This window comes from Coregonus lavaretus (genome assembly GCF_964263955.1).
Source record: "Coregonus lavaretus genome assembly, contig: HAP1_SCAFFOLD_5246, whole genome shotgun sequence".
In the NCBI taxonomy this organism is placed as follows: domain Eukaryota; kingdom Metazoa; phylum Chordata; class Actinopteri; order Salmoniformes; family Salmonidae; genus Coregonus; species Coregonus lavaretus.
In genome coordinates, this window is record NW_028161304.1 from 16,700 (window position 1) to 30,446 (window position 13,747).

General features: G+C 43.6%; 2 protein-coding genes across 2 annotated transcripts; one reads left to right on the forward strand and one right to left on the reverse strand.

Moving 5' to 3' along the window:
• Nucleotides 1-719: 719 nt before the first annotated feature.
• LOC311120833 (transmembrane protein 41A-A-like) lies at nt 720-7,762 on the reverse strand. Its single transcript, XM_084195397.1, has 5 exons — nt 7,317-7,762; nt 5,135-5,285; nt 3,474-3,635; nt 2,990-3,128; nt 720-2,028 (listed from the first exon to the last, which is right to left on the reverse strand). Exons 1-5 carry the CDS (start codon nt 7,490-7,492, stop codon nt 1,826-1,828), a joined length of 831 nt encoding a protein of 276 aa, XP_084051523.1. The 5' UTR covers nt 7,493-7,762; the 3' UTR covers nt 720-1,825.
• A 151-nt stretch (nt 7,763-7,913) lies between these two features.
• LOC311120834 (peroxisomal bifunctional enzyme-like) lies at nt 7,914-13,536 on the forward strand (the record flags this gene model as incomplete). Its single annotated transcript, XM_084195398.1, has 5 exons — nt 7,914-8,122; nt 8,472-8,575; nt 9,007-9,176; nt 9,747-9,858; nt 13,421-13,536. Exons 1-5 carry the CDS (start codon nt 8,049-8,051, stop codon nt 13,534-13,536), a joined length of 576 nt encoding a protein of 191 aa, XP_084051524.1. The 5' UTR covers nt 7,914-8,048.
• Between the last annotated feature and the right edge of the window lie 211 nt (nt 13,537-13,747).

A 13,747-nucleotide genomic window follows, 5' to 3' on the forward strand; every position in this document is an offset into this window, starting at 1 on the left:
TATAGCCTGTATATTGACTCTGTACCGGTCCCCCCTGTATATAGCTGTATATAGCCTGTATATTGACTCTGTACAGGTACCCCCTGTATATAGCCTGTATATAGCCTGTATATTGACTCGGTACCGGTACCCCCCTGTATATAGCTGTATATAGCCTGTATATTGACTCTGTACCGGTCCCCCCTGTATATAGCTGTATATAGCCTGTATATTGACTCTGTACCGGTCCCCCCTGTATATAGCTGTATATAGCCTGTATATTGACTCTGTACAGGTACCCCCTGTATATAGCCTGTATATTGACTCTGTACCGGTCCCCCCTGTATATAGCTATATATAGCCTGTATATTGACTCTGTACCGGTACCCCCTGTATATAGCCTGTATATTGACTCTGTACCGGTACCCCCTGTATATAGCTGTATATAGCCTGTATATTGACTCGGTACCGGTACCCCCTGTATATAGCTGTATATAGCCTGTATATTGACTCTGCACCGGTACCCCCTGTATATAGCCTCGCAACTGTTATTTCTACTGTTTTTTTACTGCTTTTATTTTTTAATTATCTATTGTTTACTTAACATTTATTATTCTTAAAACTACATTGTTGGTTGAGGGCTTGTAAGTAAGCATTTCACTGTAAGGTCTACACCTGTTGTATTCGGCGCATGTGACAAATAAAATGTGATTTGATATTAAAGCTGATCTACCCCCTCCGGTTGTTTACATGTTATTTTTATTGACAAATAAGATGTCCAGACAGCAAACTACATTTACATTTTGAAAGTGACAATAGATTTAAAAAAATACAGATTCCTCACAATTGATAACTTGTTGACAATTAGAAAAGGAAACCCTTATATTTACACAAACATTCAACCAAAGGTGACTGGATTTCATTGTGACTTAGGACTCTATTCAATCTGTATCACTGAAGCGTTACAGATTGCGCGGTCTAAATTTAAAGGTCATTTCCAACTGAGCCGACATATGCAGCGTTTACCGCGAATGTAGCCTGCTAAAACGGGAACATTGCCTTTAAATTTCAATCACGCTGTACCGCTGACCTTCAGCGATTGAAACCAGCCCTTAGTGATAGGCAGCAGTAAAACGATACAGGTGGAACAATTCAGAAAAAATATGTTGTAAAAAAAAAGATATTCAATTCCCTTTGTAATAACACACACGACAAAACCTACATACCTCTAACCCTTCCCTCTCTACAACGGTCTTCACAGGACATCCTTTTCCGCTTTGAGGTAGCTAGCTGTTTAAAACAGAGACACAGGGCACTTCTAAAGGCACGTGTGTACCAACAACAACAACAACAACAACAACAACAGAATGTAGTCTATCCAAAAATACATGTCTCTCAATTACAGTATCTTCATCAAACAAGAACAACACCAACACTATTATTTTAATTAATATGTCTACTCCCTTCACCCATAAAAACACAAAATGGCTTAAAATACCTTTACACAGACACAGACTCGGTCCATACATTCTCTAACATGGAGACGTACTCACAGACGTACTCATCTCCCTTCTGATGTGAGGTCATCTACTGTGGGAAACCTCAGTTCCCATCTCTCTCACACTGAATCAATGTTTCCTCCTGCATCCAGCCCACTGACAGGAATATGGACAGGCTGACCCAGGCTGACCCAGGTTGACCCAGGATGCTCACTGAGCCTTAACAAAAAAATGGAAGCTGAACTTATAGGATACAGACTATCCAAAAATACCAAGGCACTCCTATATCCTACAACTTCATCCTCTATTTGTTGTTATTTCCACAGGACTGGGAAACCCTTGCTCGCTCACAGAGTCTTCTTGTTGACTCCATTATCCAGTTTGAGGTATGTCTGGCTGTGGTGTCTGATGAGGGTCCCGGGGAGCAGGGCCATGCAAGCTATACCCAGCAGCTGTAGCACTTTGCCCCAGGAGAACAGGTCATCCAGAGAGGACACCTCAGACAGCATGGAGCCCGCCTGGACACAGATGAAGTTGTATGGGATCAGGCCTGGAGGGATTAGAAGCCAGAAAGACATGAGACACACAGAGGGACAGAGGGAAAAGAAGCCAGAAAGACATGAGACACACAGAGGACAGAAAGACATGAGACACACAGAGGACAGAAAGACATGAGACACACAGAGGACAGAAAGACATGAGACACACAGAGGGACAGAAAGACATGAGACACACAGAGGACAGAAAGACATGAGACACACAGAGGACAGAAAGACATGAGACACACAGAGGACAGAAACACATGAGACACACAGAGGACAGAAAGACATGAGACACACAGAGGGACAGAAAGACATGAGACACACAGAGGACAGAAAGACATGAGACACACAGAGGACAGAAAGACATGAGACACACAGAGGACAGAAACACACGAGACACACAGAGGACAGAAAGACATGAGACACACAGAGGACAGAAACACATGAGACACACAGAGGACAGAAAGACATGAGACACACAGAGGACAGAAAGACATGAGACACACAGAGGACAGAAACATAATGAGACACACAGAGGACAGAAAGACATGAGACACACAGAGGGACAGAAACACATGAGACACACAGAGGACAGAAAGACATGAGACACAAAGAGGACAGAAAGACATGAGACACACAGAGGACAGAAACATAATGAGACACACAGAGGGACAGAAACATAATGAGACACACAGAGGGACAGAAAGACATGAGACACACAGAGGACAGAAAGACATGATACACACAGAAGCCAGAAAGACATGAGACACACAGAGGACAGAAAGACATGAGACACACAGAGGACAGAAACATAACATCAATCATTGCTAAATTTGTTATGATCTTTTAAATAAAATCCTAATTTCTAAAGACACGGATCATAGAGAGATTGTCTCTGAATATTAATAAGACAAGGACTATAAAGGACCAATGAAGGAAAAGACTGAATCAGTTTCTGCTCCTGCTTACCGATGAAGACTGAGAAGAAGAAGAACGTGACAGGGATGTTGACGATGGGGGCGGACATGTTGAGGAACCAGTTAGGAGTCATGGGGAAGAACCTGAGGAAGAGGAGGAAGAAGAACAGACAGGACTGGTTCTCCTCCACCTGGGAACCAGGGCAGGAAAAGAGAGCTGGTTAATATCTGTATCTACCACCCAGTGGTCATATAGCCAAATGTCAGTGTTGGCATCCTACAGATCACTCTACCAAAGCCACGAGCCTCGCTGAGCGAGCTACTTCTAGGTCTCAGAGCAGGTGAAGTCACAGATTGAACACTGCCACCAGAACGCTAACTAGCTAACCATTTCACATCGGCAACGCTAACTAGCTAACCATTTCACATCAGCAACGCTAACTAGCTAACCATTTCACATCGGCTACATATACTTGTAATAACTTGGGATGACGGGCGTTCACCTGTTAAACGTGGGGATAGTGCAGACTACGTACCTTCCTCTGCAGCATGGAGACCTGGCCAGGGAAGAGTTTTGTGATGTAGCGTTTCCCGAAGGCCTGGGAGAGGAGGTAACACATGGTGGAGCCCACAGTGGTCAGAACACAGGCTAGCACCAAGCCCTGCCATGGGCCGAACAGGGCACCCGCTAGGATGTTCTTTAGAGGACAGAGAGGAATCAACAGCAATCAGAGCTGATTATATGATTACAAACATGTTTTATAATGTACACTACCAGTCAAAAGTTTGGACACACCTACTCATTCCAGGTTTTTTCTTTATTTTTAAAAAACAATTTTCTACATTGTAGAATAATAGTGAAGACATCAAAACTATGAAATAACACATATGGAATCATGTAGTAACCAAAAAAGTGTTAAACAAATCAAAATATGTTTGAGATTTGAGATTCTTCAAAGTAGTCACCCTTTGCCTTGATGACAGCTTTGCACACTCTTGGCACACTCTTGGCATTCTCTCAACCAGCTTCATGAGGTAGTCACCTGGAATGCATTCCAATTAACAGGTGTGCCTTCTTAAAAGTTAATTTGTGGAATTTATTTCGTTCTTAATGCGTTTGAGCCAATCAGCTGTGTTCTGACAAGGTAGGGGGGGTATACAGAAGATAGCCCTATTTGGTAAAAGACCAAGTCCATATTATGGCAAGAACAGCTCAAATAAGCAAATTGAAACAACAGTCCATCAATACTTAAGATGAAGGTCAGTCAACATGGAACATTTCAAGAACTTTGAAAGTTTCTTCAAGTGCAGTCACAAAAACCATCAAGCGCTATGATGAAACTGGCTCTCATGAGGACCGCCACATGAATGGAAGACCCAGAGTTACCTCTGCTGCAGAGGATAATTCATTAGAGTTACCACCCTCAGAAATTGCAGCCCAAACAAATGCTTCACAGAGTTCAAGTAACAGACACATGTCAACATCAACTGTTCAGAGGAGACTGTGTGAATCAGGCCTTCATGGTCGAATTGCTGCAAAGAAACCACTACTAAAAGGCAACCAATAAGAAGAAGAGACCTGCTTGGGCCAAGAAACACGAGCAATGGACATTAGACTGGTGGAAATGTGTCCTTTGGTCTGGAGTCCAAATTTGAGATTTTTGGTTCCAAACGCTGTGTCTTTGTGAGACGCGGTGTGGGTGAACGGATGATCTCTGCATGTGTAGTTCCCACCGTGAAGCATGGAGGAGGTGGTGTTATGGTGTGGGGGTGTGGGGGTGCTTTGCTGGTGACACTGTCTGTGATTTATTTAGAAGGAAAATCAGCTAACAAGTGCTCAGCATATGTGGGAACTCCTTCAAGACTGTTGGAAAAGCATTCCAGGTGAAGCTGGTTGAGAGAATGCCAAGAGTGTGCAAAGCTGTCATCAATGCAAAGGGTGGCTATTTGAACAATCTGAAATATATTTGGATTATTTGTTTAACACTTTTTTGGTTACTACATGATTCCATATGTGATATTTCATAGTGTTGATGTCTTCACTATTATTCTACAATGTAGAAAATAGTAAAAATAAAGAAAAACCCTTAATGAGTAGATGTGTCCACACTTTTCACTGGTACTGTATATTGAGATGTTTGTCTACAATTTCTGCTTCTGAGTGAGTGAGTGAGTGAGTGAATGAGTGAGTGTGTACCAGGAAGGAGGAGCCAGGGATGGCGAAGGACTGCTTGTAGAGATATGCGCTACAGAAGAGAAGCAGGACGTATCCAGTGTGTTCTGTCTTGTAGAACTGTAACAGCTCTGACAATTCTCTTAGCTCTACCAGGTCTGAGGGGAACTTCAGCCTGAAAGGAGGGATCACAACACAGATGGTCTCATGAGGGCTGTGGCGGGTGGCTGGCGGCAAGGGCCTGTCTGATCTGGGGTTGATGAGGGCGGTGGGGGACAAGGGCCTGTCTGATCTGGGGTTGATGAGGGCGGTGGGGGACAAGGGCCGGTCTGATCTGGGGTTGATGAGGGCGGTGGGGGACAAGGGCCTGTCTGATCTGGGGTTGATGAGGGCGGTGGGGGACAAGGGCCGGTCTGATCTGGGGTTGATGAGGGCGGTGGGGGACAAGGGCCTGTCTGATCTGGGGTTGATGAGGGCAATGGTGGCTTGGAGGGCGGAGGCAGTGGTGGGCTTGGGGATGAGGTTGCACTCTCAACATTCTCAACTTTACAGGCATTCCAATAATCACATTACAGTATGAGTAATAGTGGGAGGCTGAACTTGAACATGAAACGACAATCAATCAACTACAGTATATGAGTCATGGTACCCATCGGTGCATGGGTCGTTCCACCTCAAAAAGCCCAAGAAAGAGGACTGACACCCACCATCTCAGATTGACACCCACCATCTCAGATTGACACCCACCATCTCAGATTGACACCCACCATCTCAGATTGACACCCACCATCTCAGATTGACACCCACCATCTCAGATTGACACCCACCATCTCAGATTGTTCTGAAATCGTTTCTGTTGTTAGAAACAGAGAAGATTAGCATTCCTGCAACATTATTTTGTTGAAATATAATTTGATCTCTGAGAAAGGAAGTTAATTGATTGCATCCAAATTGGCCATTTTAATTTACAGGATTCATGTTCCCAGTGAATTTGGTGATGTTTTTCTTTCTGCTGTTGAGAGAAATGAGTCGTTGAAGTTGTTACGTCCCATCCTACATCCTGACCCTGTAAGCAGTCTATTGACAAGGTATGACAGCAACCCAGGCTTTGGTACCTATATTAGTATTTTCCCGCTTCATGTTCAAATCATCCTAAGGTATCTAAAAATGTATTGTGTAACTAAATGATGTTACTTATACATGATTGGGATATGAAGCACGAAAATGCTAATATAGGTACCATTGACTTGCATTGGGGGGGGGGGGGGGGGGGGGGTTAATGAACTAATTGTAGGAACAGCACCATCTAGTGGTCAGAACCTGATAATATCAGGATGTAGGATGGGACATAAACCTAACATTTTTACATTTTAGTCATTTAGCAGACGCTCTTATCCAGAGCGACTTACAGTTAGTGAGTACATACATTTTCATACTGGCCCCCTGTGGGAAACGAACCCACAACCCTGGCGTTGAAAGCACCATGCTCTACCAACTGAGCTACAGGGGACTACAACTTAAATTACTAATTTCTTTGAACAGGGGGAAGAAAACATCACCAAATTCACTAAGAATACATTACATATGATGCAGAAACAAGCCGCAGCTCCATATTCTACTTGTCAGACATAGAAAACGGATATTCTATACTTGTTGTTGGGTTGGGATTGGGTTGGGATTGGCGTGGAAAATGTATACAAAATATATGCACTCACTAACTGTAAGTCGCTCTGGATAAGAGCGTCTGCTAAATGACTAAAATGTAAAATGTAAAAATGCGTGGGGATCTGTGGGTGGCTTTTGACCATTTATTTGGATTCCTCATGTCATACTCATTGTTAGAATAAAGTTTGGTCCAAATCAGATGTTAGGTACTATATTTATTGATCATATGAATCCTATCAATTCAAATGGCCAAGATGGGTGCAATCAATTAGCTTAATTACTCAGATCAAATTATATTTCAACAAAATAATGTTGCAGGAATGCTTATCTTATCTGTTTCTAACTACAGAAACGACTTCAGAACAATCTGAAATGGTGGGTGTCATGGCTTGCTGAAATGACATGGAACGACCCTGAATATAAATGATGTACCTGGACCAAAATAATGATGATAAGATGCATGGAAAGAAATCATTGACTCATTTGAAGTCGCTAGCAAGCACGAGTCAGAGCCACACACTGTAGCCTACATAATAACTACCTGTGTTCTTTGACTTCGCCTCTGAAGTCCTTGTTAATGTCGATATCTGACGTTTCTTCATTTTCCGTCGCTTTGGGTGGGAGTTGTCGCGGTCCGGTCGGAAGGTAAGAAGACAGAATGTACAGATAGAAAGTAGCGGCGCCAATTACAGCTATTAAACCCACAATTGACCGCATAGTTAAAGAAGAAGCTAGCTGGTCTACACGTATTTCACAATACAGGAACCGAGTATCGGGTGAGACAGAAGGGGGACAATAACAAGCGCTGGACCAAAGAGGAAAAGGGGGAGCCTAGACGGACAGCTGTGACGTAACATCCGTTTTTTGTATCAACGCAACGTTTGTTTCAAGTTTGTATCGTTGAACAACATGGGGTCATATTGTTATTACCATTCTAAACACGTTTAGCACTTTCAGTGAGTCTATTGCAGTCATCCAGATGTATTTTATCGGAAATGGCAAAGGGAATACACACACAGGGTTAAAACTATGTGAATAGTTATTATTTAAGTAATTTATGTTTTCACTAATTGGGGAAAAATCTCAGTGTCCTATTGAATAAATAAAAACTTATCCAAAGACTTCCTTCTCAACCAAGTCAACAAACTCACTTCTGAAGTCTATGTGTGGTAAAGGTGATGGCGACATGCCATATCACTAGTACTAAAGTTCAACATCAGCTGCACGCACCACGGAATATGAGGAGTTGGAGTGAGTTTTCTCCAGAACAATAATGGCCACATACTCTCGGCTCCCGGGATCCGTTGCTTTGATAACTCTTCAGAATCCACCTGTCAATGCGCTCAGGTGAGTTAAAAATAACTTGGTACGGTCAGGATAATATTGCGCGCAGTAGGAAGTTGGACAAACGTGTATGTTCCTGTCGATTAGTAGGTTTAAGTGTTACAAAGGTGACAACAAAGGAAGTTGTTTATCTTTTGCACCTGTCATGTCCTTGTTAAAAATACTTGTCTTTAGGCTTTAAGATGATAATATTATTATTAAAGTGTGCCTAATATGAAATGCTTAATCATGTAAATTGAACTCCTGTAGTCTTGTAACATATACTGTAACTTCACATGATTCTGCACCTGTCTGTCTGTGAGAGTTTTGGAACGGCATATTGCCATATTGATGTGATTCTGTGTGTCCCCAGTGCAGCGGTGCGACAGGGCATAGTAGACACGGTGCAGAGGGCCCTGAAGGACCCAAAGGTGACATCTGTAGTGATCTGTGGACAGAATGGGAGGTTCTGTGGAGGTAAGAATGGTCTTATAGATTGTACAGGATACTGCAGTGTTTGAAATGGGACCCTATTCCTTATATAGTGCACTGCTTATTCCCTATATAGTGCACTGCTTTTGACCAGAGCCCGTATCAAAAGTAGTGCACTATATGAGGAAATAGGGTGCCATTTTTGATGCACCGTAGGTCTGTCTAGACTAGAGGTCTGGATCTGTTTGTCTGTTTGTCTGCGTATTCCCTATATACAGTAGTGCACTACCCTTCTTGTCAAAAGTAGTGCACTATATGAGGAAATAGAGTGCCATTTGAGACGCAAACTTTGTCTCCCAGCAGCACTGATACAGAGATTTGTCTATTTCTCAGTTTCAAATATGTTTTATTATGAAGCATATTCATTCAGGTATACAACTGTACAATGCGATCAGAGGTTTGTCTGTTTCTACCAGGGGCGGACATCAGGGAGTTTGCGGGGCCGATGTTGGGGCCCCCCCTTGTGCCCATGATCCATGCTATAGAGGCTGTGGACAAGCCTGTGGTGGCAGCTATCGAGGGGGTAGCACTGGGAGGAGGACTGGAGTTAGCACTGGGCTGCCACTATCGCATTGCACACTCCAAGGTTAGTTACATGAGTCTCTCTCTCAGGGGTCAACGTTCAAATGACTGGCTGACTTGACAGAGTGATCATACGTCTGACTGACTGATCATACAGTACCAGTCAAAGTTTTTGACACACCTACTCATTCAAGGGTTTTTCTTTATTTTTTACTATTTTCTACACTGTAGAATAATAGTGAAGACATCAACATTATGAAATAACACATATGGAATCATGTAGTAACCAAAAAAGTGTTAAACAAATCAAAACATATTTTATATTTGAGATTCTTCAAAGTAGCCACCCTTTGCCTCGATGACAGCTTTGGCTGTGTGCTCGATTTTATACACCTGTCAGCAACGGTTGCGGCTGAAATAGCCGAATCCACTAATTTGAAGGGGTGTCCACATACCTTTGGCCATGTAGTTTATGTAGGTTTTATTTCTATTTTAATTATATTGTTTGATTTTATATATATATATATATATATATATTTTTATCTTTGCCGTACAATGTCCTTGGGTTTTTTTTAAAGGTGTTTTTAAATCCTATGTTTTATTATTAAATGTGATGACTGATGACTGTTTTCAGGCTCTTCTAGGACTTCCAGAGGTGACCCTGGGTCTGCTGCCAGCTGCAGGAGGGACACAACGTCTACCCAGACTCATAGGGTTAACAGCTGCCCTCGACCTCATCACTACAGGTAAGACCCAGACTCATAGGGTTAACAGCTGCCCTCGACCTCATCACTACAGGTAAGACCCAGACTCATAGGGTTAACAGCTGCCCTCGACCTCATCACTACAGGTAAGACCCAGACTCATAGGGTTAACAGCTGCCCTCGACCTCATCACTACAGGTAAGACCCAGACTCATAGGGTTAACAGCTGCCCTCGACCTCATCACTACAGGTAAGACCCAGACTCATAGGGTTAACAGCTGCCCTCGACCTCATCACTACAGGTAAGACCCAGACTCATAGGGTTAACAGCTGCCCTCGACCTCATCACTACAGGTAAGACCCAGACTCATAGGGTTAACAGCTGCCCTCGACCTCATCACTACAGGTAAGACCCAGACTCATAGGGTTAACAGCTGCCCTCGACCTCATCACTACAGGTAAGACCCAGACTCATAGGGTTAACAGCTGCCCTCGACCTCATCACTACAGGTAAGACCCAGACTCATAGGGTTAACAGCTGCCCTCGACCTCATCACTACAGGTAAGACCCAGACTCATAGGGTTAACAGCTGCCCTCGACCTCATCACTACAGGTAAGACCCAGACTCATAGGGTTAACAGCTGCCCTCGACCTCATCACTACAGGTAAGATGATAGAACACCGCAGACTCACACAGGAAATGTATTTTAATCTCATGTCTTTGCACATTCAATGTACAGATGCATAATGGGTGCAGTTTGTATTCGTAATATATAATTAGCATTGTTTTACATAAAATGCTTACAGGATTTATTATTTAAAAGGGTGCTGCCAGATACTTACTTTGTCCTTATCTCCAGCAGGGGTCAGCATTGTACCAATTGAGCAGTCACCTTTCTAGTCCGTGCTGTTAGGCCTGCTTGGCAATGAAAACGTAGTCACTAGAAGTTTTCTTACACTTACCCTAAAGCCAGATTAATTCCTTAAAAGACTGAATTAGGGTCTGGGCTGTAAAATAAGACCCTGCGTTTACAACCCAATTCTGATCATTTGTTCGTACACTACATTACCAAAAGTATGTGGACACCTGCTCATCAAACATCTCATTCCAAAATCATTGGCGCAGTGCATTGGGGCAGGTAGCGTTCTCCAAAGCCAGATTTGTTCGTCGGACTGTCAGATGGTGAAGCCTGCGTGATTCATCACTCCAGAGAATGTGTTTCCACTGCTCCAGAGTTCAATGGTGGCGAGCTTTACACCACTCCAGCTGATGCTTGGCATTGCGCATGGTGATCTTAGGCTTGTGTGCGGCTGCTCGGCCATGGAAACCCATTTCATGAAACTCCCGGCGAACAGTTCTTGTGCTGACATTGCTTCCAGAGGCAGTTTGGAACTTGGTAGTGAGTGTTGCAACCGAGGACAGATGATTTTTATGCGCTTTAGCACTTGGCAGTCCCGTTCTATGAGCTTGTGTGGCCTACCACTTCGCGGCTGAGCCGTTGTTGCTCCTAGACGTTTCCACTTCACAATAACATCACTTACAGTTGACCGGGGCAGCTCTAGCAGGGCAGAAATTTGATGAACTGACTTGTTGTAAAGGTGGCATCCTATGACGCTTCCACATTGAAAGTCACTGAGCTCTTCAGTAAGGCCATTCTACTGCCAATGTTTGTCAAATGTGAAGGAGTGTCAACATACTTTTGTATATACAGTGCATTCCGAAAGTATTCAGACCCCTTGACTTTTTCCACATTTTGTTATGTTTCAGCCTTATTCTAAAATGGATTAAATACATTTTTTCCCTCATCAATCTACACACAATACCCCATAATGCCAAAGCAAAAACTGGTTTTTAGAAATGTTTGCAAATGTATTAAAAATAAAAAATACCTTATTTACATAAGTATTCAGACCCTTTGCTATGAGACTCGAAATTGAGCTCAGGTGCATCCTGTTTCCATTGATCATCCTTGATATGTTTCTCCAACTTGATTGGAGTCCACCTGTGGTAAATTCAATTGATTGGACATGATTTGGAAAGGCACACACCTGTCTATATAAGGTCCCACAGTTGACAGTGCATGTCAGAGCAAAAACCAAGCCATGCGGTGGAAGGAATTCTCCGTAGAGCTCCGAGACAGGATTGTGTCGAGACACAGATCTGGGGAAGGGTACCAAAACATTTATGCAGCATTGAAGGTCCCCAAGAACACAGTAGCCTCCATCATTCTTAAATGGAAGAAGTTTGGAACCACCAAGACTCTTCCTAGAGCTGGCCGCCAGGCCAAACTGAGTAATCGGAGGAGAAGGGCCTTGGTCAGGGAGGTGACCAAGAACCCGATGGTCACTCTGACAGAGCTCCAGAGTTCCTCTGTGGAGATGGGAGAACCTTCCAGAAGGACAACCATCTCTGCAGCACTCCACCATTCAGGCCTTTATGCTAGAGTGGCCAGACGGAAGCCACTCCTCAGTTAAAGGCACATGACAGCCCGCTTGGAGTTTGCCAAAAGGCACCTAAAGGACTCTCAGACCATGAGAAGCAAGATTCTCTGGTCTGATGAAACCAAGATTGAATTCTTTGGCCTGAATGCCAAGCATCACATCTGGAGGAAACCTGGCACCATCCCTACTGTGAAGCATGGTGGTGACAGCGTCATGCGGTGGGGATGTTTTTCAGTGGCAGGGACTGGGAGACTAGTCAGGATCGAGGCAAAGATGAATGGAGCAAAGTACAGAGAGATCCTTGATGAAAACCTTCTCCAGAGCGCTCAGGACCTCAGACTGGGGTGAAGGTTCACCTTCCAGCAGGACAACTACCCTAAGCACACAGCCAAGACAACACAGCAGTGGCTTCGGGGCAAGTCTCTGAATGTCCTTGAGTGGCTCAGCCAGAGCCTGGACTTGAACCTGATCTAACATCTCTGGAGAGACCTGAAAATAGCTGTGCAGCGACGCTCCCCATCCAACCTGACAGAGCTTGAGAGGATCTGCAGAGAAGAATGGGAGAAACTCCCCAAATACAGGTGTGCCAAGCTTGTAGCGTCATACCCAAGAAGACTCAAGGCTGTAATCGCTGCCAAAGGTGCTTCAACAAGGTACTGAGTAAAGGGTCTGAATACTTATGTAAATATTATGTTTCAGTTTTTAATTCTTAATAAATTAGCAAAAATATCTAAAAAACATTTTTTTGCTTAGTCATTATGGGGTATTGTGTGTAGGTTGAAAAAAATAATTGAAATCCATTTTAGATTAAGGCTGTAACGTAACAAAATGTGGAAAAAGTCAAGTGGTCTGAATACTTTCTGAATAGTGTATCCGAAAAATATGTACCGTAATGTGAAAATATCTAATGTGATTGGACCAAAAATATGAGAATTGGGCTGTCGTAACCCGTCGTATCCTTCCCAGGGCTGCCTGTGTAACCCGTGGTAACCCGTCGTATCCTTCCCAGGGCTGCCTGTGTAACCCGTCGTATCCTTCCCAGGGCTGCCTGTGTAACCCGTCGTATCCTTCCCAGGGCTGCCTGTGTAACCCGTGGTAACCCGTCGTATCCTTCCCAGGGCTGCCTGTGTAACCCGTGGTAACCCGTCGTATCCTTCCCAGGTCGCCATATCTCTGCTGCTGAGGCCCTGAAGCTGGGCATCCTAGATCAGGTTACCGATAGCAACGCTGTGGACCTGGCCGTGGACTTCGTCAGGAGCGTTGCAGGTAAGAGTTGATGACATCATGATGGGTGATGGGTTGGGGAATACAAAAAAACTGTAACTGTAGTCTGTTACGTTACAAGCAAAGATATTGTGATCTGATTACAGATACTTTTGAAAAACTAGATGATTACTTTTAAATTCAGAAAGGATGTGTGCGGAAAAAAAATACATTTATGACACCTTTCCGTTTTCTATTAGTGACCTTTCACAGCTAAAACCATGA

Bases quoted from the DNA above. Each gene is read 5' to 3' on its own strand.
- LOC311120833 (XM_084195397.1), bottom strand. From the start codon at position 7,492: ATGCGGTCAATTGTGGGTTTAATAGCTGTAATTGGCGCCGCTACTTTC. The intron at 5,286-7,316 runs GTAGTTATTATG...CCCTCCTTTCAG, and splicing joins GGCGAAGTCAAAGAACACAG to GCTGAAGTTCCCCTCAGACC. The intron at 2,029-2,989 runs GTAAGCAGGAGC...TAATCCCTCCAG, and splicing joins CTTCTTCTCAGTCTTCATCG to GCCTGATCCCATACAACTTC.